At 48.9% G+C, this 25,139-nt stretch overlaps 1 protein-coding gene across 1 annotated transcript in view; it reads left to right on the top strand.

Annotated features, from left to right (window-relative positions):
- The window catches only part of Chchd6 (coiled-coil-helix-coiled-coil-helix domain containing 6), a 212,976-nt gene that overhangs the window by 23,281 nt on the left and 164,556 nt on the right, over nt 1-25,139 (top strand). Inside the window, exons 3-4 of the mRNA XM_028854394.1 lie at nt 1,092-1,161; nt 2,756-2,900. Coding sequence (XP_028710227.1) covers nt 1,092-1,161; nt 2,756-2,900 — 215 coding nt within the window. The remainder of the gene's footprint in view (nt 1-1,091; nt 1,162-2,755; nt 2,901-25,139) is intronic.

Here is a 25,139-nt window from a genome sequence, read left to right as displayed (position 1 = left end):
GGTATGGCCATTTTGGACATGCCTTCCTTCTGGAATGGAATAGCAGGCCTGTGCGTGCTCCTCCACTCCAGCCCTTTGTTAATATTTGGTGCAGGTGCTCCTGCCTTAGAATACTGAGGTAGCGGTAGGGGACTCAGGACACACGGGTTTGGAAAGCTGTGGAGGGGAGGAGTGACAAGATCTTCATTGTCATCATGAGAGAATTCCCCAACAACCTGATAGTTCTAGCTAATTATAGAAGTAAGGTAAGTTTAATATGGAGAGACTGCCACACCAGCATTAGGAATCTGTAGACATGGATGCTGTTTTGGTTGCTATAACTAAATACCACAGATGGGATAATTTATAAAGAAGTCAATTTCTTACAGTTTGGGGGCTGGGAAATCCAAAATCCAAGGGCAGCATTTGGTCAGGGCTTTCTTGCTATGAGAATTGTGTAGAGTCCCAGCATAAGGCCTCACATGGGGGACAGAGTAAGTGTGAGAGCTTACGGTGTCCCATCATCTTATAAAGTTATCAGTGCCATCCATGATAGGGAGCTTTCTAGTCCTAATTGCGACTGAAGGCCTTGCCTCTTACTGTTGTTAGGATGTAGTTATGTTTCTCCCTGAGTTTTAGAAGGGCAAGCATTCAAACCATGGCAGGTACAAAATAAACAGGCCACAAGAGCCTCTACCCTCCTCTTGCACACACATGGCAGAGGGATGGAGCCCTCAGCCATGTCTGGCCTGTGTTTAAGAGGTAAACTCCAAGTCCTCACAGCTGTGGAGCAAGGAATGGTGAAGGTAGAGAGCAGCACTCAGGTGGTTTGCTGCCAGCCCCACATCAAGGATGCCTGCTGCAGAGCCTGTGGGCAGAGCAGCTTCCTGTATTTGGCTCTGCAGACTGATTGAATTGAGGCTCTGCTTCTATCTGCCTCTGGGACTCTGCAGTCTGTCTGTGGGGTATGCTTTTCCATAGGGACATCTGTCCACATGCAGAGCATCGTTTCCTGAGGAAGTACATTCCGTGTCTGTGTCTGTGTTCCTGCACCCTTTCTCCATCAATCCTGGTTGCTGTTGATTGGCCCTTTTCCTCTGGTTCCTTTGCAGACTCTAAAGTGCCCAGGGCAGAGAGTGGTGGTGGTCAGAAGCCCTCATCAGTGAAGGAGGATCTCAAGAGGTAAGCCCAAGAGTCTGCAACTCCCTCCACCTGCCCCCACTCCCCACCAGGCCCTGGAGCACGTGCCTCATAGTTTATATTACTTGTGTTAAAGCACAACTCCAGGCGGCCCTGATCCTAACTAGAAGATGAAAAACACTGAAAAGGCCACAGGAAACACGGTTACCAAACATGGATTCTTAAGACTCCATCTTTAAAACCTAGCACTGAAGAGACAGGTTCTTAGAGGAATGAAGGAAGTGGAACTTACCCAGTTCTAGGTGGTGAACTTCCTGCCAGCATAGGCCATGATCCTGAGAGCTCCCCACAGTCCTGAAACAGGATGTATAGAACAGTGGCTAAGGCACAGAGGACCCTTTGTGTAGGTCAGCTTCCTGATTCTTTGACCCACTAGTTGTCACCTTTAGAAATCACTCCGTAAGAAGGAGCAAGAGGAGAATGCTCTTAATGGGAACATAGTTGCCTGGCCACAGCTCACAGAGACTGTCCTCTGGCCTTCACTGATGGGCTTCCTCATCATCCTTGAGGAAGCAGCCCCTGTATGGTCCTAGGGCCCAGACTCAGCCCATGGACAGTGTCGGCCACGGCTGGGGCTTGCCCTCCAGCAGACAGCCCTAGGTGAGTATCTGTGTTCTCAGATGTACCCTCCTGAATCCCAAGGCACCTCCAGGAATGCACAACTTCCCTCTCCCCTCAGTAACGTTTAACAATTTTAAAGTAATACGTGCTGATAAAAGATTTAGAAAAATATATAAAATGAAAACAAATCCCCATAGACTCATTATCTCAGTGCAACTGCTGTGGCTCTTCTGGGATGTCTCTTGCACTCCATGTCTTTACCTTAGCTTAGGGTATATTAACGTCATAGGCGTTTTCATATCCTGCTGTTTTACTTACTATTATAATTACTTTCCATCAGTTACACCTGCTTTCAAGCATGTTTATTGCTAATCAGATTGTTTATTCATTCTCAATTTTTAGATTGAACTTATTATAGATAAATCCAAGTTAGCAGTTGGGGCTATGGTATAGCACTTCATGATACTGTGGCATTTCCTCTATGGTGAACTTGATGCTGCTTGCTCTGTTTACTTTCATGAACAACATGGAGGACATCTTAGTCCTGCTAACTTATCTACTAGGACATACTAGCAGAATGCCAGGATAGGTCAAAGACTCACTCAGGACAAAGTTAGATGTTTAAAACCCAAAACTGCTGCTGTTTAAAGCCTTCAGGATCTCAGCCAAACAAGGACATGGCCCACCCTGCCTACTTGTTTGAAAGGATGGTGCTCATGGGATTCAGCTTTGCCCTGACACACTCCCTCTGGCAGGTGACTGTTCGATTCTTTGCCTATGACTAGCTCTCTTGTTCTTGATCTATGTTGTCTTAGTGTCACTGTCCCCTTTCTATGCATGCTGTCACCGAGGCTTCCCCTCAGGTGAAAGAATTGTCCTGTGTTTCTGGGCAGCTAAGGGCCAGAGAACCCCATCCCTGCTTAGTCAGGTACAGTGAGCAGGCAGGTCTTTTCCTGCCCATGTTCTTACAGTCATGCCTTCTACATCAGTTCCTCTCTGTCTCTTTCTGGCCTAGGTTCCAACAGGAGCAGGCTATAGTCCAGGATGAACTGGTCAAGGTGGCGAAAAAGGAGAAAGAGGCAGCTGAGAAGCACTTGAAGTCATCACTGCCTAAGAAGCGGGCCAGCCCCAGCCGTGAGCAACAGCAGTCAGCGCGGCTGGTGAGTGCATCTTCCTGGGCTGGCCCAACTGCCAGCTTGTGTAATAATGGGCAGAAAAGGCCTGGCCCTGGAGCCTGGTATCCCTGGGCCCTGGGTCCCAAGCTGCTCCACAGCTAGCTATATCAGTGTGGCTTGGGGGAAAGTGCTTTCCAGGCCCTGGGAACTTGGAGTCTTCAGACTCTTAACTCACCAATTTGCTTTGCCGCATTGTCCAAGTCCATCCCTGTACTGAGAGTCTCATTTGTCAAAGCCATCGCTGGTGTAAGGGCTGCAATGCCTCATGTGTCAGGAGGGCACAGGGGTGGGACTCTGGGGCATGCAATGTGTGACACCAAGAGCATAATTTTCACAGCACGGCAGCCCAGGTGCAAAGCCTAGCTCTTTGCTTACAGCTTCAGCACATTGAGCCTTGTTGGAGCATCATGATGCTCACATACAGGATTGCCCCAGGGGTCAGGGATAATAGCTACCCAGGGCTTAGCACGAACTGGCAAATAATGAAGGAGTGCTATGACTGCTGCTACAGTTATTAATGCATCTAATTGATCGGAGCTGTTAGTCAGGAGTCTTCCTGCTTTAATGCAGAGTTTATTTTACAAGTAAGGAGTCTAGGAGCACTCCTAAGGTGGACCAGTTCAGCAGCTCACTGGCATCATCAGGGAATCGGTGCTCCTCCTCCCTCCCCTCTGTTTTCCCCAGTGAACTAGCCACACTCAGGCTGACTGTTGCCACAATTCCGTAATAGCTGCTGCTGCTGCCTCATGATTACAACTAAGCAGCAGCAGCAGAAGAGCTGTGTCAGCCTCTGTGTTTGTCAGCAAGGACAGGTTTCCCAGAGCCACCCCAGCAGCATTTCTCTACCATCCCATTGGCCTGAATTGCACCGGGTGTCCAGTGTTAAACCATTCAAACCTAGAGTGACTAGGGAGATTGTGCTGTCTGCATCTAGGATCCTTTCATTGCCATGGTTGAGAAGTTGACAGACAGAACCAGGTTGATGGCAAGGGGGGTGGTCTGGCTGTTGGCAGCATCTAATGACATTTGCTTTGGAGACCATGGATTTGAGACTAGCGGGCAGCTTTGCCTCCATTAGGTCAGTAGCCTGTGCACACAGAGGGTGCAGAAACTGGGTGAGATTACAATTCTGTGATGAGACTGGCAGAAAGATAAGCTAACTGTCCTGATGATCACACAGCTGTTCAAAGCCTTTAGTGGGTGAAAGATACAAGCCCCTAGCTCCTGACCCTCAGGACATTTCATTCTTGGGGAGAAGACAGGCTTAACCTGGGAGCTTAGAAAGAGGCTGAGTTGGTTCCAGTCAGTGTTAAATGGCAGAGATGAGTTATTTGGGAGTGTTATAACCTGCTGGTAGGCCAGAGATGACATTGGCCCTCCCCCTGGAAGATAGGTAGCCACCAGGACTAGGAAGCAGTTATGACAAGTGGTGGGATACAGGATGAGAAGATCAGATTGCAGAAGGCTTTCTGTGGCTTGAGCTAACAGCAGAGCAGCCCTCCATGCCTCTGAAACAGTAGAGACAGTTGTAAGGATGGGAACGGGCTATCTGACTTGTGCTTTAGAACAAAACTGGAGGTTTCCTGAAGAAGCCCCACTGCAGGCAGCAGGACAAAAGATCACTTTCTTGAGATAAAAGGTTAATCATGTGGACTGAGCAAGGCAGGAGTCATCTCACCTAGGACAGTTCTAGAGAGAAGAGCATGGCAGCCTACAAGTGTGCTCTCACTTCATTCTCATCTGAAAGGTATTGATGACAGTGAAGGGGGATTCACAGCCTCTCTTCCCTCTACCTGCAAAGGAGAAGCTAGGCCTTCCCTCCTGCCTTCCCCTTCTGACTGGCCCTACAGTACAGTACGTGTAAGTACTTACGCTGGTCAAGTGGGAGGGGCTCAGATTCCTCTAGGTGCAGGTGTGTGGATTTTTGTTTGTGTGCTTGATAATGAATTGCTACCTTAGAATGAAGAGAATGTCCCCTTACTAGCTTTCTCCTAGTTTCCTAGATGGATGATAATGTCTGCAAACCAGAGTTTTCAGGGAATAGTAGAGCAAGTCCCTTCAAGATGGAAATACTTAATCTACTTTTGTAGGTGTTTCCACTTCTGGCTGCTCAACATCCTTTTCTCCTTAGGATTAGAGTTCAGATCTTCTTTCAGGAGCTTTCCTGTCTCCTGTGATTGCAGCCTCAGTAAGATTCTAATTTCAGTGCCTTGGTGGAGGCTAGATCTGTGCATATATCCCAAGTTCAGCCAGTAATAGATAGCCCCTTCCCAGGGACTTGAGTTTGAACTGAGTACAGAGGGAGAGTGGGAGGCCAGGGTGGTAGTTATTTATTACAGCTTGGGTGAGCTGTGAGGCCCCTTATGCTGTTAGGTTATGTCTTTTGCTCTTTCCTACCCCTCCACGATACCCTTGTTTTCTCTCGGGTCCTCCTGCCTTCTTGAAGGTCGTGTCATCTGCTGATAGCTACCAGTTCACTCTTTGTAAAATTTGCTGTAGATGATTTCTTTGGGTGGTGCTGCAGCAGGTGCACCGCTCATAGGAGGACCTGCAGCAGATGCAAAGCTGAACCTTCTGGAAGAGATGCCACAGCAGGTGGTTTTGGAGACCTGCAGCCTCCTGCAGGAGAAGGGAACTAAGGCGCCTGCCTTTTTGTGTCAGCAGTTAAAGTGTTGGGCAGGTGCTGTTGCCATCAGTGCAAAGGAAACAGCTTGCTCTGGATGGGTAGGGTTGGCAAGTGCTTTCACTGTAGACAACTCTAACTCTGGGACATTGAAATGAGTGGAACAATCCTTAAACGAGAGAGAAAAAGATAGAGGAAAAAAAAACCCTTGAACTAAGTATGGAGATTTTTTTTTCCTATCCACATCTTCCATGCCTTCTGCATACAAGTGCTGAAAGGCTGGGCATTGGCAACCTTCAAGGCAGAGCTCCAGGGGCCTGGTAGTCTGGGATGTGTGTGGATCAGAGCTTCTCCTTCTTGGACTAGGAGCAGGTGAACCTGAGGCACACCTGGTGACTGCTGGAGTGAACTGGCTGCCAAGTGTCTTTAGTGCCTCTGTGACTAAGTCCCACACCCTTGGACTTGTCTGTAGCCCTGTCTGGACATAATGAGAGGCATTAGATATTTGATGTGCTCTTCTGCACTCTCTGTTTGCCTCTCACTTTTACAGTATTGATTTTTCATCCTCTTCTGCATGAGTGAGTGATTGAGCTCATTATTGGGAAAAGTTCATAAAGCTAATGAGAAGGAAAGGTAATAATTTTTATAACTTGCTTCTGCTGATAGAAGTGTTAACATTTCCCATCCTAGTGCAGCAGTAATGGACACTTCTGTGTCCATACATGCTACTGTCCTTGCATCTGGGCCCAGCCCCAGCTCTGTTGCAGGTGAAGGCCTTGGTTGTCACTGGAGCCTATGTGAGCCAAGAATTCCCTTGGGATTTGCGGAGGAAGTCTGGAATTCAAGTCAAATACTCTGATAGAAACAGGAGAGAATGAAGTGGTTTAGGGATCTGAGTCATCAGTTCTGAGGCATAGTGGATTGAGAAATGAAGTCCTGGCAGAGTGAGCATCACAGTTTTACCTGCTACTTTCTTGTGGGGATTAATAGGTATCTAGATCTCAGCGCACCTGACAGTCCACAGACACCTTCATTTCTCTCTGTCACCCACCCACCTCCCTCCCTCCCTCCCTCCCTCCCTCCCTCCCTCCTTCCCTCCCTCCCTGTCTCCCTCTCTCTCTCTCCCTCCCTCCCCCCTCTCTCTCTTTCTTTCTCCTCTTCTCTTCCCTCTTCTTCTTTTGTGAGCAACACACACACACACACACACACACACACACACACACACACACACACACACACACACAGAGTGAGCATAGCATGCTAGGCACTGGGTTAGTTTCCTAATAGATGGAGATAAATAGCCTGCTCCTGCCCTTAAGTGGATGTATTTGTTAGCAGAGTGACAGATTCTTGTGAGTGACAGTATGGAGTTGAAAGGAGGGACTGGAAGATGCTGGAGGAGGGAGGTGATATGCTCTTGGAGTGTGAGAAAGGCCTCCTGGAAGAGGAGACAGGTGAACTGGATCTGAAGAGTGAGTGAAGGTGCTAGGTGAGAAAGATAGAGGAAGGATGCTGGAGACAAAGACTGGTGGGAGGGGTAGATTCTCTGGCCAGGGTGGAGGTGAGTGGAGGGTGCACCAGGCAAGGAGGGCAAAGAAAATGGTGTGCAGTGACATTCAGAAAGGTTGAGGGAGAGCTTGGGAGGGATTTTTTCTTTTCATAAGATACAGAAGGAGAGAGCTCAGCATCAGCTCTGGGAAGTGCTCAATTGCATATCCAGCCATAGGGTCAGATGTTCTTAGAGTTGGTGGGCCACTTCATTCTCAGATGGTGGGCAGTCTAAGCCTACAAGTTCACCTAAAGAGTAGCTGTCCTGTCTTCTCCCTAGGTGGCAGGTTCTTTTGGTCATTGTCACAGTTCCTGCATTGTTTGAATGCTTCCAGAAACTGCCACATGATCTGTATGAATCAATAGCTTATGATGTGAGGAAAATACTAAGACGGGTTCTAAGTTGGAATTTTCAAAACTTAACGAGGGAGGAAGTTTTAGCTCTTCTTCCAAATATCCCCCTCCATTTTTATAGGCTTTTCCTCAGACAAACTGTTGGAGAGTAAGAGCTGTGTGGTGGTCATGCTAGTCTTTTCAGTGCTCAGCATACAAATATACAATGTATGGCTGGCAGATAGCAGGTCTGGAAGGCTACTGGCTAGCTTTCCTTACGGCCTCACTGAGGCCTCTTCTATGAGTGGGAAGCAAGTGCCTATCACAGCTATCACTAGGATGGATAGCAATATAAAGTTCTAGTTCTTTCAAAATAATAAACAACAAATCAGGGCCTGGTGTGGTGTACTACACTGTAATCCCAACATTCAGGAGGCTGAGGTAGAAGGATTTCCATGAGTTTGAGATTAGCTGGGACTACAAGTTCCAGGTCAGTCAGGACTATGTAGCAAGATCCTATCTCAAAAAGGGAGGTGGCGGTGGTACAGTAAGATGGTTCAATGAGTAAAGAAAGGTGTTTGCTGCAAGCCAAGGGGATAATATAGATATGATAGAATAAAAGGGTAGATATTGAGTCTACTTTTAAAGAGCAACGACTTGTTTAAAAGATGACCTGAGTTTATTCTCTAGGACCCACGTGGCAGAAGGAGAGAGCTGATGCTTGCAGGTTATCTCTTGACCTGCATGTGTTAGCCATGGTACAAACACACAGAGAATAAACACATGCATTAAAAGTTGAAAAGAAAAATCAACAAAAGGATGTATATTTGATTCCTAGCCAGTGACTTAATAGACTTTCCTGGCTTCATTTGCTAGGTAACAGGACAAGTGGCTTTTGGGAATACAGATCTCAGGTTTGAAGTTGGGGCTTGACATTTAACTGAGCGGTTTGGTGGCCTTGTCTACAACTAGGCCTCTTTTAGACATCTTGAATTCCCACCCGTGTCTATTTTGCTGGCCCCCAGAAGGCTGATAAAAGGTATAAACTGGGAAAACAACCTTGATGTTCTTCCCTTCTGTCCTGAAAGTCCTTAAATCTTTGTTGTTTGTTTTGTCTGCTGAGCCTGGTCTTTAGATCAGATCAGAGGTGGCTTTGTTTTTCTGTAAAGATCCAGAGAGGAAATACTCCAGGCTCTATAGGCCACACACAGTCTCTGCCTGTCTTTGTTGTTTTTATGATACTAAAATACACCTGGACCATCCTTGAATCAGAGGCCATACCAAAAAAGCCCCTGGGCTGGATTTGACTAAATTTCGGAAAAACTCTGAGTGACAGTATTCACCTCTGGGGATTTTATTTCATTTTCCTGCTTTCGGAGACAGGGTCTCTTTAACTTACTATATGGCACAGCTGGCCTTGAAGTTGGGGCAGTCCTCCTGTTTCAGCCTCCAGACTGCTAGGATTTCAGGCATGGGCATTACACCCAGCTTGAATGTTAGTCCTAACAATGTCCCTGAATACCCAGTGCTGGGTTGCTTCAGCTTTTTATTTGGTGGGCCCCACCCAGTCTTTCAATCTTTGAAAAATTATTTTTAAAATTATTATTATTAGTGTGTGTGTGTGTGTGTGTGTGTGTGTGTATGTGTGAAAGAGAGAGAGAGAGGGAGAGAGGGAGGGAGGGAGGGAGGGAGAGAGAGAGAGAGAGAGAGAGAGAGAGAGAGAGAGAGAGAGAGAGAATGAGAATGAACTTGTGTGTGTGCAGAGACCTGCAGAAGTTGTAAGAGGACACCAGAGCCCTTGAGACTAGAGTTATAGGCATTTGTGAGCTATCTGATATGGGAACTGGGGTCCAAATTCTGATCCTTATGATAGAGCAGCCAGTGCTCTTAACCCACTGAGCCAGCTCTCTAACCTTAGTCTTTATCTGTGGAGTAACTTGGGAGTTGGGTGGCCGACTTCTTAGTGGGAGGGTTTTGTGTTGGCTGGCATCTGAGCCCTAGTCTCCTCATCTGCAGTGAGATGCACGGTGATCTCTGTGGAGAAAGTCCTACAATCTCCTTTCATTCCCGATTTGTTTCTCTTTTGCCATTTCATATAGTGAAAAAGTGCCCCTTCCTTACACACTGCCACCCTTTTCCGTGGATCATCTGAGCACACCCGTTAGCCATCCAGAAGACTGTAGTTTGTACACCTAGAATTGGCTCTGTCACTTGACCAAATTCTAATACATTGGCTTAAAGAGCTTACTTGGCTTAATTTTCAGTTCTAGAAATGGGCAACACTTCATTTCATGAAGTAGACCCATGTTCTGATGGCTGTACTGAGTAGTTTGTCCAGGAAGACTTTCTGAAGACAGTAGAAACAAGCTTAAAAAGTTTCTAAGGTGAGGACAGGGAGACAGGACAATAGGACCTAGCTGTTAGTTTACTTGAGAGTGCTGTGTTCTGTGTAAGGCTTTGGACATCAGGAGCTTCACGGTCAGACTGGTTCATACTGGTTTGTGTACAAGCTTGATTATTCTCTTTCTAATCCTGTTTCTGGAAAGTCTGGATAAACAGCCTAGGTTCAGTTTGCAGGTGGGGAACTTGAGCATGAGTGACTCCATTTTGAATTTAGCTTGATCCATGCTGGCATTTAGTCCAAAACAATGGCTTCCTCCGTTTTCCACTTCACAGTTCTATTGGCTGTTTTTCTTTTTCTTCTTGATAACAAACCACCATTTCCTATAGATTTCTTTGCCTGGTGATTTTTTTAAAAGTGGTTCTGGACATCATCTGCAGAAGAACAGCACAGGGTGGTTCTCTTTCCTCTGCCCAGGCTAGCTTGGGAAAATAATCAGCTGTCTCTAGAGGAGGGGTGCAGACACTCTGAGCTCATCCTTGTAGGGGATAATGATCAGGGTTTACTGAATTCACAAAATGATGGATGTTGGTCATCCCAGGGAAATCCCTGGACTCTGAGCAGCAACTTCAGCTGAGGCCACGTGGGAGGCTAGGACCAGAACAAAGAGGACCCTTTGCAAGGCATTCCTGGGGCACATGAGGTATTGCTGGTCCTATCACTGATAGGTTACTGGGCTGTACCCTGAGACAGGCCCAATAAACCTGCAGATAGAGATTTTAGCATTTCCCCTGGGAAGCCCATTTCTCACACTAATCAGGTGTGTGATAACAGCATCCATGCCATGAAGTCTAGCTTTCTCCTTAGCAGCTGTAGGCCAACTAGTGGTCCATTGGCAGAGGTCCAGGAAGTGTAGTGTGAGAACAGGGGGATGAGGCTGGGGGGAAGTGCTAGGATAGAAGTTGGTGTGGATAAGGTGACCTGAGCTGTTCCAGTTACACAAGGTAGAGATGAATAGTGGTCTCCCTAGGAAGAAGCAGGGGGTCTGAGGACCTGTTTAAAGAAAGCTATTGCTCTGTGGCCTGCTCAGATTCACATTAAATGGAAGCCTCACTTTTGGGTAGCATAAGATGTATACATTGTATTCTAATAAAAAGGTAAGGATTTGGGGTATGCTTCCAGTCTGGCCCCCATCACAGGGTTATAGGTGCCTCCAGTGTGGCCTTGTAGAGTTGTCTGGGGGCACCCCGGTGCCCTCCACTGTGGGCCCACAGAAGCAGTAAGTCCTCATTAGTGCGAACTTTGTTAGGCAAGTGGCTGATTGTGGTTCCATTCCTGATGTCGTTACTTTTAATTAGCAGATCGTGTGTCTATGAAAATTTATGTTACACTAGAGACAAATGAGCAGGCTGACAGCTGAGGCTGGGGCCTGGAGAAAACTATGAAGGAAGCATTTTCTCTTCAACCTCTTGAAGACCAACCAGGCTGTCAACCACAGTCAGGCCCCTGGCCTCTGTACATCCAGTGGGTCCCCAAGGAAGTGAGCTGCTAGCTGCCTGCAGTGGGGGTGTCAGAGTGGCAAGAGATGCCCTCCCTGGATTTCCAGCATACTTTGACTTAGGGAAGGCTCAGGCCCACCTGATACTCTGGGCTCTGTGTTTTGAACAGAGCTTTTGGTGGCATGCATAAGCCTAAGCTTATGGGACATCTGGTTTCAGCACTGGGCCACCCTCCTTGTCTGTGTAATGTGTCCACTCCGCCTCTTCCTGTGGTGGAAGTCACTCACCCTTGTGTCTTGCTGATGCTGGTATCTTGACGGTGTGTGCCTTTTTGCTTGGTAGTAGGGCCAGTGCCCACCTCTGTACTGCCTTTGAGAGGCTGGCCGAGCTGGGTGTGATGTCCATATGATTTGCTCACTGTGCCTCCTTTGCCTTCTTGTCACTTAAGCAAATGGTTTGCTCCTTGGGTAGATGCCATTGCTGGCTTCTGGCCAGACAAAGAATTGAAAAAGGTTATTATGCTGACCCATCAACTGGACAGGAGCCTTAAAGTCCCAGGTTCTCTCCTGTATTGTATCCACTCAGTGCCTGAGCCTCACCCGCTCGTCTCGTTTTGATAGACCAACATGTGCACCAAATTCAGGGAGGTTTTGTTGTCATAGAAGCCCACTTGGTGGTGGCCTAAAGAGTGGGTCATATTTATCTCATGCTTAAGATAGCCAGGAACAGATAGTCCAGGCATATACAGTAGCTTACTGTGTCAGGAGGGCTGCAGTCTCTTTCTGATCCTCAGTGTCCCTTTCCTCTTGGATGTAGAGTGGCTCCTGACTCTAGCTGACACATCATTTTCTAATTCAGAAAGGACTATTCCAAAGCCCATTTCCTAGTGAAGCCTTATTTCTTTATATTGAAAAGATCCAGGAAGCCTCTGGCAGAACTCAGTCTGAAAGGAGGGCTGGGATAGTGAGTCATTTTAGCTGGGCACATGACTTTTGGACACAGAGTCATTGGGGTTATGTCATTCAAGAAGCGAGCTGGTGATATCATCTTCTACAATGTGGCTTCGACTTGACTGACCTCTGGACTCTGGCTTCAAGACTCTGCAGGTGCTGTCACTGTGACCTGTGCATGTTGTTCAGCCTCTGTGCGATTCAGCTTCCTCTCTGGTCACGTGCCCACTTCCCTTGGAGTCAACAGGGTGCCTCAGCACAGGAGGGCAGATACAAAGCATCCTGTGTGCTCTGGCAGGAGAAATGGTCAGTGAATTCTTAGCATGGAGCCCAGCTCCCTCAAAATGTAGGAGAGAAGACGAGCAGGCAACTAAAAGGGGACGGAGGATTCAGGTGGGTCATGTTTCAGTATAGCGAAGAAGGGGCAGTCACAGAGGGTTTCTGAGAGCAGAATGATGACTGCGTTGGGACACTGGAGTATTTCCTCCTCCCCGCCACTTCCTCCTCTTTCCTGTGGCCCTGTGTTCCCCCAGAGTCATCCATTACTCTGTTGGTGCTCCCAAATTAACCTGAATTTGGAGAGGAGACACAGCTTCCAGTACTTGACACTCTTAGTTTCAGCCATCTGGACACAAGGGCTCCAGGATGGTTGTCAGCTGTGGATGCATGTGAGGCTGAGGAAGGGGGGTGTAGGTGTTCAGTTCGCTGGCCACCTCTGCTGCATCCTCTCTGGCAGGTACATGCCTTGCACTCTTCAGCCCCTCTCCCAGCGCCACATCACAGTAGGACTTCCTTGCCATTCTGCTGCCGTGTCCTTGGCTAGAGCCTGAAGGGGAGTAGACAGTGTTGAGGAGAGCAAACCTTTTGTGTAGTACATCCCAAGTGACAAAGTTTAATGCCACTGGGTTGACATGCCTGGGGACGTTAGTGGTGCAGTGCAGGCTTCTGTGGTTTTATACTCATCTCCCACCTGGGAAGAGCCATCCATGGCTGGACTGCCTCCCTACTCCTGCCCTGGGTCTCCCTGTCTGTACTTCCTCTCTCCTTCTGACCCGTGGGTGGGTTGCTGCCATCTGCACCTCTCTTGTGCTATGTGGAATGGGTTGCCTGACCCTGGCCTTGAGCTGCTCCCTTCCATACTGCCACCCTGTGGTGATGGCCGCCAGTGCTAAAGCACACACAGGCAGTGGGGCCTCCATTCACAGGCATCCAGTGTCAGGCAGTGTCGAACATGGGCCCATTCTCTAGCTGACTGGTTGGACACGATGTCGGCACCTTATCTCCGCTCTGACACACACTGGACATTAATAGAAATACAACTCGGCAGTGCGTGGATGGAATTTCAAGCAGCCACACCAGGCCATTGCTCTTGATGTCCATTGTGTGCTTAACCTCTGCCGAAGAGGTTTTTGATGAGAAATAAGTGAGACTGTTAACTCGGCAGCTGGGATATGGCAGGCTTCCTTCCCTCCTTTCTTAGCCCTTCTTCATTCTTCACAGTGCCTCCCTAATCCTCCCTCAGGAGAGCTGGCTTTGCTGCCTCACGAGTTTTATTTAATCCACTGCTGCAGGCTCACACTCTGTGGCCCAGGGGCCTTGGCTGTTTTCAGATACAGCGTCCTTGGGGTGGTTTGGGACAGCAGGAAAGCCTGCACCCTGCCTGAGGTGGTCAGCCCAGGGTTCCTGCCCAGGTCCCCACCTTCCCAAACGTTCACAGTGGTTTGGGGCTCACAGGCTGCTTCCCTTTCCAGCCATACTTAGCCTCTAAAACCCTTTGTGTCCTCCCCTTTGCTTGCCTCCTGTTTCTCCTCAAGTGCAGGGGTGATGCCCTGGTCCTTCTGATCAGAGTTCAACCCCAGTGAATGACTCAGAGTTCTGGATGTGCTGCATGGGAGCTAGCTGCTAGACTGTTGATGACTCTGGGGTAGATGCCCTGTGCATGCTCCCCATTCTTACTGTGGCAGGAAGATAATGGGGTGACCAGCCCTCAACAACAGTGACCCTTGGGTTCTGATAGCCAGGTTAGCATGGAGGCCCTGCAATAGCACTCCTGATTGCCTCTCTAGATTCATCATTCAGTCTTCCTGAATTCCTAGGGCATCTTTCTTCTGGGCTGCCTCTTAAGTCAGAAACTGTGTTCACCTTCTCCATCCTGTCCCACTGGCTTCCTTCCCGGCTTTCCCCAAGGCCTGCAGTGTCTCCTGGTCTTGGGCATTTCTCTCTCTGACAGGTTTGTGTTGACAGCTGCTTCTGCATGCTGTTGTATTGGGCCATTTCTCTTGGCCTGCCACATAGGACTTCAGCACCAGTTAGGTGCTCCTCCACACCTGGGTCTTGTTCCCAAGGGTTGTGAGAGACCTTGACAGTCCGGGAAGATCACCTTTCCTTGCACCCCATTCCAAAGACTCCCTGCTACACAAGCCCCAACCCCACCCAGCTCCTTCCTAGTTTCTGAGTGTGGAAGAAGTCTCTGCTTCAGAGGTGCCTTACCTTCAGGTGACCTGGACCTAGCTCCTTGCCCCTCTCTAGTGCCCCACTCTTCATACTTAGCTCCCTTCCCGAAATCAATACCCCCTTCCTAAGCAGCTCTTCTAGGGCCCTCCTTCTTCCTCCTTTCCCTCTATCATGGAGTGTCCTGGAGGTACAGTAGTAAAGTTATGATCTCATTACTCAAACTCATTATAGTTTGGCTTCTACTTCTACGAATGTCTCCTGACATCTCCAGGATCTTTCCAACAAATCTGTCTATTGAGCTTCACCATTTCCACGTGGATTTGACCTTTGAACTCACTTCTGTTTTCTCTGTGCTGCAGCTGTCTGTCCGGGCTTTGTTGTCTCACTGTGTGTGACATGGAACCTGGCCTGCTGGCACCTAGACTCCCCTTGGAAAAGTAGACATCAAACAAGTAAACACTCTTGAGCTACAAATGGACCTAGAGTGATGCTATTGGAGAACAAAATGCCTAGAGAGAGTAACAGTAAGGACCTCATTTAGGCCAAGGGAAGCAAGAGGCTTCTCTGAGAAGCTGACATTTGGGCCAAGTCCTGAGGGCTTAGTTAGACAGGGTGGGGGTTGGGGGGGAGGTATGAGGATGAGGAGCAGCAGCACCACAGGCAAGGTCAGAGGATAGCCTGCTCAAGAGCCTGGGGGCACAGGCTGGGAAAGCTGGGGAACCCTCAAGTCACAAGGTCTCTAAAGCAAGGGCAAAACCAGGGTCTGAGATGTGAGGGAGCTTCTGGTAGATCTTTGTCAAGGTGGAGGAGGGCTCACCACGAATCCCAGGGGAAGTTGTGATGCCCCAGACAGGACAGTGATGGTCTTGGAGAACTGAGTAGATAGGCGGGGTGTTGCCTGGGAGCCCACAGGCACAGTGGCACAAACAGAAAGACACAGCTCCTTTTTCTGTAACTTGGTGGTCTGGGCTAGTAGAGGCTGTCAGCCTCAGCATTTGTGGATTCTGGATGGTTGCTCCAGTTCTCTCTGATGAAGAGGGGGCCTGATGGGCTCATAGCTAGTTTAAAAGCAAGAACACAAGTGAGTACTCCCATTTCTGGACATAGCCTGCTGGCTGGCTGGTGGTCATGTGGCCTCTCAGCCATAGGCTATCTAGGAATTGTGTACAGCTGGCGTCAAGCTGAAGCTCTCACAGTAAGGAAGGAGGCATGGCTGCTGGGGGACAGATGATAATTTGCCCTCTCTTCTGTTGCCTCCTCTCTACCCACCCTAAGTGACTCCCACGTCCATCTTGTCCTGGACTTGGTGTGGCTTCTGTTCTCTAGGTGCCATTAGGTACTGTGCTAGTCACTGTGACAAGTCCTTGAGAGACACAGTTGAAAGGGAGGTAAGGTTCGCTTGGGCTCATGCTTTTAGAAGTCTCTGCACATTGCTGGCTTCATTGCTGACTGTATTCTTTCTGGTAGTGATGAGGCACGTGGAAGGACATGGCAAAGCTAAGTTGCTCATCTCATAATGGCCAGGAAGCAAAGAGAGACAGAGGGGCCCAACAAAGACACTATACAGCATCCAAGGACACACTTATGACCTCCCTTCAATTAGGCCCCACCTCTCAAACTTTCCATCTCCCCCCAATAATGCCATGAAATTGTAAGTCCATAAGTTAGGCAGAGTACTCATGATCTGGTCACCTCTTAATGATTAAATTGACTTACTGGAGATCAAACCTTCAACACAGGAGCCTTTTGGAGGGAGCATTTCATATTCAAAGTTTAGCAACTCCCCTTAGTGGAAGGCACCTGGGAGCCTGTATTCTCCATTAAACCTGTGCTTGGATTGTGTGCTGAGTGTTTGCTGCTGTACTACTTGGTTCTGCACGTTTAGTAGTAATGAGGCCCTAGAGAAGGCACAATGCTATTGACCCAATCCATCCATTCTTTAAGGTGCTTCTAAGGGTTATTCCTCCGAATTGAGTTCCCTTTGACTTTGTCTTTCTAGTGGTCAGTTGGCCTTTTAGGCAACGTTGGGCTTCCACTGAGGTCTCAGACACATGTCTCTATTATTGTGAAGATTTTCTGTAAAGATGCTGACCATAGCTCAAAACACAGCTTCCCCCAGCCATCTGTCCAAAGTCAGCCCTGGCCAGACCTCTCATAGGGCCTGTGTTTTCCAGCGTATGAGGCAGAATAGAGACAAGTCATACAGAGCTGGGACCTCCCCCTTGGGAATGTAATCAGGATGAGGAATGAGATGGGGCTAGGCAGCTGGCTTCTGGTGTTGCAGCTGTTGGCGGGGGTTGGGTGGGGGGGGGTGGGGGTGAGAGTGGGGAGGGTGGGGGGGTCTGGTCTTGGTTGATTGAGGCCACTGCTCCTCCTAGTCTGAAACTCAACCATATACCACTCTTCCTGTGAGCCCCAGGTGAATCCCCTTGCTTCCCCCCTGCCCTTCAGGTAAGTGAGCACCCCCTCAGCTTCAGTGTAGATTCCACGTGTGTGAGTCTGAACTTCCCCATTCAGCTAGAGCCAGACATTAGCTGCTCCATCTGTCATCTGACAGTAGATGGTCAGTTCTAACAGGTGGACAGGCAGTTCTCTCAGGCTAATGAGGTATCTACAGAGTCCATCTAGGAACTTGCGACACTGCTGTAGGCCTGGTTTGCAGCTCTTGTTAGGAAGACACAGCTGTTCAAAGGCAGTTGGTGCTCTCTGTTGACCCCAGTGAAGCCCTCTTGACCCCAGAGGGTTGGAAGGAGGAAGAGGGTAGGGGTAGTGTGTTCTTGTGTTTCTTTCTCTCTTTTTCCTAGAGTCACTGTCAGGGGGAGGGAATGTGTGTTTTTATCTGCTGTCCAGGCTCAGCAGAGCCTTAGGGGTTGGCTCCCTTCTTGGACTTCCCTGAACGCAATTGCTTTTCCCTGGTAAGAATTTGCCTGCTTGGCATACCTTGATTCTTAGGCTTCCCTGGAGTGGCAGGATTCTGTTCTTTTCTATGCTCTGTACCACAGCAGATCTGAGTTTTTAGGGCACTGGGGAGGATTTTATTTCTCCAGCAACTGAAATGTGAGTAGTGGCATAGGGTGGGGTGGGATTTAGGAGCTAGGCTGCCTGGATCTGATCCTGCTTCCCTCTGTGTTCTTGAGGAAGTGGTGGTATCGCTCATATTTCTTCTGCTGATTAAGGTGGAAATGGAACTTTGTTCCTGGAACATTGTGAGCGCTCTTGGACAGAATACATGGACCAAGTTCAGCAACAGGCGACGTGGCATGCAGCAGCTCTCTGTGTTTACCTGGCTAGTGTGTCACCGTTTGGAATATTCACATCTGAGTATGTCTGTGCCACCCTCTGCTCTTTACCAGACACACTCCTGCTAAGCCCCTGTCTTGCCTTCAGGGATACCTCTTGTGTCTACAGTAAGCCACTCTCCATGGCCATGCAAAGTGTTTTCTGAGACAGTCATGTCAAGTTTGAGGCCAGAGCCCAGAATCTATGTGTTTGGAAGGGGCATCCTAGAAGGGCATTTCGGAATTGGTGTGCCTATTTCAAGTACTTCCTGATCTGCATAGGGACAGGTATGGCAGGAAAGCTGGTTGCCTGCTCTTAGGAATAGTCGAGAAGGACAGGCTCATAACTGACTTCCTCCTGCTTTTCCTCCCACTCTGTCTCCTGGGTAACTGTTTCCTCAACAGTTTGGATTATTGCACAGCCAGAGATTCCCACTGAACCTTGGGAATGAGGTGTCACTGCTGCTGGGAGGTATATTCACTCCCAACCCCTCTGAGGTCTGGCCTCTCTCTGTCATGCTTATTGAGCAGAGCCCACTAGGTGGCAGTCCTGGGCCACTTGTTGGTGGGGAGGCGTGGAATGCTGCAAAAGAGGGCTGGAGAGCAAGGGTAACCCTTTCCTGTGTGCTCCTTTGGGGGCCTGTAACTGGATTCTAGAGACACTGAACTTGGTCCAGAAGCTAGAGAGGCCTTTACTCCTGGCAGACTTCCCACCTCTCCCAACCTTTTGTTTCTTTATTCTGCTGTTTATACTCTCCCTTTGTTGTGGCTGCCCTGGGACCGCTGTAGTTCAGGGGTCCAAGTGCAGCTCCTGGGGACCAGAGAGGGGTTCTTCCCTCCTGGTGGTGCTGCTGGCTGAGGGGTAGGTTCCCTCTTCTTGCTGTGTTTTGCTCCTTACCCAGGATGTTCCTGGTGGCAGCTTGGCTTGAGTCCAGAACAATAGAGGCACAGTTGGGCTTAGATGGGGAGTGAGAAATGCTGGGGTTTAAGGATGGGCTGGGCTATTCCCTTCTCAACCATAGGTTACTCTTTTCCCAGGCTGTGTAGTCCAAGGCTGCTCCTTGCCTAAAACCCCAAATTAGGGTGGGATTAAGGGCGGCTCTGTGGACTTCGTCTCCAGACAGATGGCAGGAGACAGAGGGTTCCTTGCACCATCTTCCCTTGGAGCTGGTGGCATCCTTCAAGTGCCTTTTCCTGGCTTCCTTGTACAAAACAAGCAGATTCTGACTTTCTTGTAGGCGGATGGACTGCCAGTTTTGGCAGCCAGGGAGAGATTTTTTTTTTTTCAAGGCCCAGAGAAGAAGTGCAGGGAACTCAGCTAACCTAGCAGTGACTTGAACTGTGGTGAGTACCAGTTGGGTTTAAGGATCCTAATGTTGGCTCCCAGTGTAGCTACTGCTGCTCATTTCTCTGAGGAAGCCAGGGTCCAGCAGCAGGAGCCCTACTGTGTCCTCCTGGAAACAAACCAGGAGGCCGGCATGGCACCACGGTGTAGATCATCTCATGACATTCCTATGAGCATGCTGTAGCTGGTCTGCATGCCTACCATAGCTCTGGCTTGCCCCAAATTGGCTGCTGCCAACTTCACAGCAGGGTGGAGTCTTATGTAAACATGGAAGGCCTCTGTGGGCATGGTTTCCTCAGAGCTGGTCCCTGCTTTATTCTCCTCAGGTTCTTGGCAGCCACTCCCAGATACTGATCGCTGCCCCCCCCCACCTCTCTTGGCCTCCCTGCCCCCACCTCCATTGCTTCCTGGGCAGCTGTGTGGAGCCTTCACAGCTGTCTTTTATGTAGCAGTGGGTGAAGAAAGGTCTGTGGGTTTGTTCTTACTGTCCTGCAGGCTCCTGTACTCTAGTGGCTCCAAGGGCACAGCTTACGTTCCTCCTAGCCCACTAGAAGTTGGTGTCACCCACAAGGCACCATAGTGGCTGTCATTTCTCAGGGGCTGGGGAGGAAGGGCTGTGCTTTTTAGTCTTTTGGGGGGTTGGAGATACAACCTTGAAGGTGGTGTGGATGTGCAAGTTCCAGGTGGAAGAAGGGGACCACATTCCTTTGTCCCCATGAGTTCTTCTAGTTCAGAGCAGTGCTGATATGATAGAGGGAGGAAGGGACTTAATATGCACTATCAGTCCATGAAGTATCCTAGCAGTTGGTGTTCTGGTTCTTTGTGTTGCAGTCTGAGTCACCTCAGAAGGAGTGGAAGGCAGTAGGAATCCCCCCTGGGAGATGATGCCATCAGCTAGCCATGGTCAGCTATGCTTTCCTTCAGACCTCAGGTCTGTAGACTCCTGTGCCTGCCGAGACACCCAATGGCTCCTTGTTGTTAAGGTGTTAGCTGTTGGTTGGGATGCAGCAAATTGGGGAAGGGAGGTAAGCTTGTCCAGGGACATTCTTCCTGACATTTCCTTCCAAAGCAGACTGCTTCTAACAGCTCCACTGCCAAAGTGAAAAGCCTGTGTGCTGCCCCTAATTGGTTTGCAGAGAGATTGATTTCTGTCTGTGTGATGCTGCTAGGAACCCCGGTATCTTTCCTTAGGGATCATGTACCTCCAAATGCATTCTGTTTGCAGCCACTTCCGAGATGGAACCCCAGAGATGAAATGTTAGGCACCTTCAGCTGAGCCTTGTAGCAGTCTGTACATTAAGAAGCTGGCCAGTAGTAGGGGAGATGGCACCAGGAGGGAGCAAGCCACTGCCAGTCTTCCTGGGTCCCTGGTATATTCTCAGTAGTGCTAGCTATCTGTCATATTCAGATACCCTGGAGAACGGATATTACAGAGAGAATCTGAGAGAACATTCCTAAGTGTGTGCAGAAAATGTCCTGGAAGAGTGGCTACTTTCTCTGATTCCCCTAAGCTCTATGACAGGAGATCCAGGTAGTGCTAACCAGGAACGGAGAGGAGAGCAGCTTCCAGGGATGGAGGGTGGGGCTCTCCACAGTGGCCTCCCTGGCTGACAGCAGATCTGTGTCTCCAGGAGAAGGCGGTGGACCACCACAGAGCATCAGAGTGGGCATTCAGTCTTAGCAGAGGGCAGTCAGGACCATGGGAGGTAAGGTAGCCATGTCTACAGGCTCCTGGGCCCTGACTTGGTACTCTATCTGGAGGGTCAGTTACTTCTGGCACTCCAGTGCACAGCAGGCATCCGGAAGTATCTTTCTCTTGCTCCCCAAACCCTGTGAGTGTGCACTCCCCAGGGATTCTGCAGGGTATCTACATTTGAGTCACTGAAGCTCTTTTTTTGGCAGCTTGATTATTTAGGCTTGACAGGTAGGCACAACTGTCTCATTAGATATGGATGTATTTGTGTGGTTTGAAAAAAATTGGAACATTCCATTAGTCTATAAAAAAAATACCAGTAGCCCCTTTTATTCTTAAGCTCAGTATATCAAAATCTGTTGTCATTAAATTTAGAAAGTAGGAATGAAGTCATCACGGATGCCTTCTTTTCATCAATGTCCAGGTGTTTGTGGTTGTGTTATATATTTGTTGGTTTGTACACTCCAATGCCAGTGGGTTAGGTTTTGTTTTTTTGGGTTTTTTTTGGTGTGTGTGTGCGCGCGCGTGCGTGCGTGCGTGCGTGCGTGCGTGCGTGCGTGCGTGCGTGTGTGCGTGCGTGCGTGTGTGTGTGTGTGTGTGTGTGTGTGTGTGTGTGTAGACACATGCCTGGCCTAGATCCTGGTCTTATTTGATCCTTAGAGTCTCTGCCAGGTAGGGACAGAGACAACGTCACCCCCATTTTGTAGTTGATTCTGAGGCTGTCCTGACTGCCACAGTGGATGCATGCAGAACTGTACAGTGAAGCTCTGCTACAGCTGATGCCTATCTAGATGTTAGCATTGGAGAGCCAAGTGGACATGGCAGCTAGATCACAGGGTAGAGCTTCTGGCTTTGGGTGCCACCTCACCTGACTCCTCCCTGGCCCATGCATTAGAATTTGGGGGCAGGGACAGGAAGTAGAGGTTGCAGAGGCCAGGGTAGTTCTGTTAAACACGCCCACTGCTGAGAATCAAGTCCCTGTAAAAGGAGAAATCAGAGCACTCTTAAAGCACTATGTCTAGTAGAACTGCAAGACAGCCATACTGCTGTATGTCTATCTTACCCTCCTCCTCACCCCTGGCTAGAGAGGAGGGATCCTTTGACCCAGAGGCAGTGGGGCTGATGGGTCTTGTGTCTCCCTCATTCTCTCTGAGTCTTATCTAAATGTCCTATGCTCTTTCACATCCACATTGTAGAGTGCTGGTCATGGACCATCTTGGGCATGTGCCCAGTCCGGACCCGGGGCCTCAGGTGGCTCATTTGTAACATTGAAGTTACAGCATGTAAAGACTGAGGGAGGTGTTGCTCTTTCACCTCCTTACTACTCAGTCCTTGCCTCCTGCTCATGGGGTAGCAGGATAGGACACACAGATGCTCAAGTTCACTTGACAGTGTAGGATTGGGTGGGGCCATAGGGCTACCCCACACAGTCTGGAAGACTTAGAGTTACAAACTTGAAATTCCCTCCAGGGATGGGTGTAAAGTCAGTGACAAAGTGACAGATCCAGCAAGAAGTGAGGCCTGTGCTAGTTGAGCCCAGGGGTGCTGAGGAGCAGGCACGGGTTCTGATGTGAACTTTTAAATATCAGCATCTGATTCAGCTTTTAAAACAAGGGGAAGAAGGATCAGGGGAAGAGGAAGAAGTAACGTGATATAAGCAAAGCAAAAGCAAAGGCCAGTGTGACCCACTGCTGTGGGGGTGTAAGCTGTTAGGTGAACTCATTGTCAGGCTTGGGGGTCCAAGGACTTGACTAAGCTCTGGGGCAGCTCTGTGAGACTCTGCTGATAACCTTCAGTTTGTCACCTGTGAAGCAGGCCATCACCAGCTGTTCCATGTCTGGGGAGTGGTAAAGTCTTGATTAAGAGGGCTCAGCTAAACAAGATGCTCCTGGCAGACTGACAGTCTTTCCATGGCCATCAGTGCCCATCAGCAGGTGCCACCCCAGTGTCCCCCGAAGCCTGTAGCTGTCTGCTATTTTTAGCTCTTGTGTAACTCCATTAACCACATCCACCTCCTCGTGCTGCTTGTCTTATGTTTAATTATGTAAATGACATTACAAATCACAGTGGTGTTGAACTACAACTCATTTCTCACGGCAAATCAAAGTATGATATGCTGCCCTGTTGGCTGTCCACTCCATCCATAGGGAGATGCAGCAGAAGCTTGTGCAAAAAAACAAATTGGGGGAAAAATGAAAGTTGTCTGTACAGAGTTCCCATGGGATGAACATAGGCTCACAGTGAACTTTTTTACCTGAGAGTGGTTGTGTGCCTGCATTGTGCCAGTTCCCTGCCAATGCACTTTCAGTCTTTGGTTTTAATTCTCCAACCACTGCTCGTGTGTGTGTGTGTGTGTGTGTGTGTGTGTGTGTGTGTGTGTGTGTGTGTGTGTGTGTATGTGTAGGCTTTGGACAATAGAGAAGGGTCATTGGGGCCTGGAGGACTGTCCCTTGCCGGTCACCTGAAGAAAGGACTCGGGATTCCTTCCACTACCCCTTTGACAGTTGTCTTCCCCAGGAGGTTTTTTTTTGCTGTCTGCTGTGGCCTGCAGGTTATCATCTGACTTGCTGTCTGGGATGGATGGTCATGAGGAGGCCAGGCGTCACTCTCCTGGTATCTGGCTGCTTCTTATGAGCCTGTAGATCTGTCTGCTCTTGCTGCCTCTCTTCCTGGGATGCAGTGGGCATCTGATTGCTCCCCTCTTGCCAGCATCCTTGCTTCCTCCCAGCTGCCTCAGCAGCAGCCCTCAGCCCTCCTTGTTCACTCCTTTGTGCAGTTTTTCTAATCTGTGGCCAGCCTCATTACTCTTCAAGAATGATCCTCTGGGTGCCTTTCTTGCCCTCCACATACAGTGCTTTTCTCCCAGTCTCTCTTCATCAGTGTTATGACTGTTGAGTCATGGCAGGGTGGCTTGAGACAGTCGCTTCATCCTAACACTTCAGCATGAGTCTTGTTTCCTAACAGTGGACGTGCTGCATATCTAATGTATAGGCCACGAACAGTCCTCCTGCCTGCCCCACCCTGCCGGTTGAAGTTCTTTCAGAATTCTAGAATTCAGTCAGAGGACACACAAGCTGTGTAGTTATTGTAACTCTTGGCTTCTTGAGCCTAATGGGAAGGTTGTCCAAGCCTTGTCTGGTTCTTTATGACAGACATTGTTGAAGAATGTGGATGCTGGTTTTGGAGACTGTCTCTCATTGCGTTTATCTGACCTTCTCCTGTCCCTAGATTTGGGTCAAGGTGCTAACCAGGTGCTTGAGAGTTCCAAGCATTTTCATCAGGAGACACATGGCACTAGTTGTCTGACTGCTGGTGACATTAAATTTGGTGACTTGGTTAAGGTGGTGAAGGTTTCTTTTCCCTTTTTGAATGAATAAGTAGTATAAAACTATATGCTTTCCCTCTAAATAGTCCTTCATTTGTAGCTAGAGTTTTCCTGCCTTGCCCACAGTCAGGACAAATCTTTGTCACCCGCCAGTCCCACAGCCGCTCAAACCCAACCAAGTAAACACAGAGACTTATATTGCTTACAAACTGTATGGCCATGGCAGGCTTCTTGCTAACTGTTCTTACAGCTTAAATTAATCCATTTATATAAATCTATGCCTTGCCACGTGGCTGGTGGCTTACCGGTGTCTTCACATGCTGCTGGTCATGGCGGCAGCTGGCAGTGTCTCTCTGCCTCAGCCTTCCACTTCCCAGAATTCTCCTCTCTCCTTGTCCCACCTACTTCCTGCCTGGCCACTGGCCAATCAGTGTTTTATTTGACATACAGTCCATCCCACAGCATTCATTGGTGACTTTCTACCCATAGATGTGTTCATGTTTGAGATAGGGTCTCATTGTATTGCCCAGAGGGTCCCAGAACTCCAGGGCTTACATGATTCTCCCTGTGTCAGCCTCCTAAGTAACTGAGATTACAGTCACATGCTATAGTACCAGTTTTAAAACATAATTCTTTTCTTGGGTTAACACAGGTTGCTAAAATTTGTTATGTGGGTCATTTTAAGTGCATGATTCAGAGGCACTCGTTACACTCACACATGCAATGTCATTCCAGACTGTAGCCATTAGGAGGCTTGCCTCCTTCTCCCCTATCACTGGTTACTGCCATTTACTCTTAGTGTCTGTAATCTCCACTGCTGTAGGGGTGTAATGCA

Source organism: Peromyscus leucopus, chromosome 3, assembly GCF_004664715.2.
Source record: "Peromyscus leucopus breed LL Stock chromosome 3, UCI_PerLeu_2.1, whole genome shotgun sequence".
NCBI classification, from domain to species: Eukaryota; Metazoa; Chordata; class Mammalia; order Rodentia; family Cricetidae; genus Peromyscus; species Peromyscus leucopus.
Note: the sequence above shows the minus strand (reverse complement) of the source record. Positions and strands in the feature narration are given on the sequence as shown.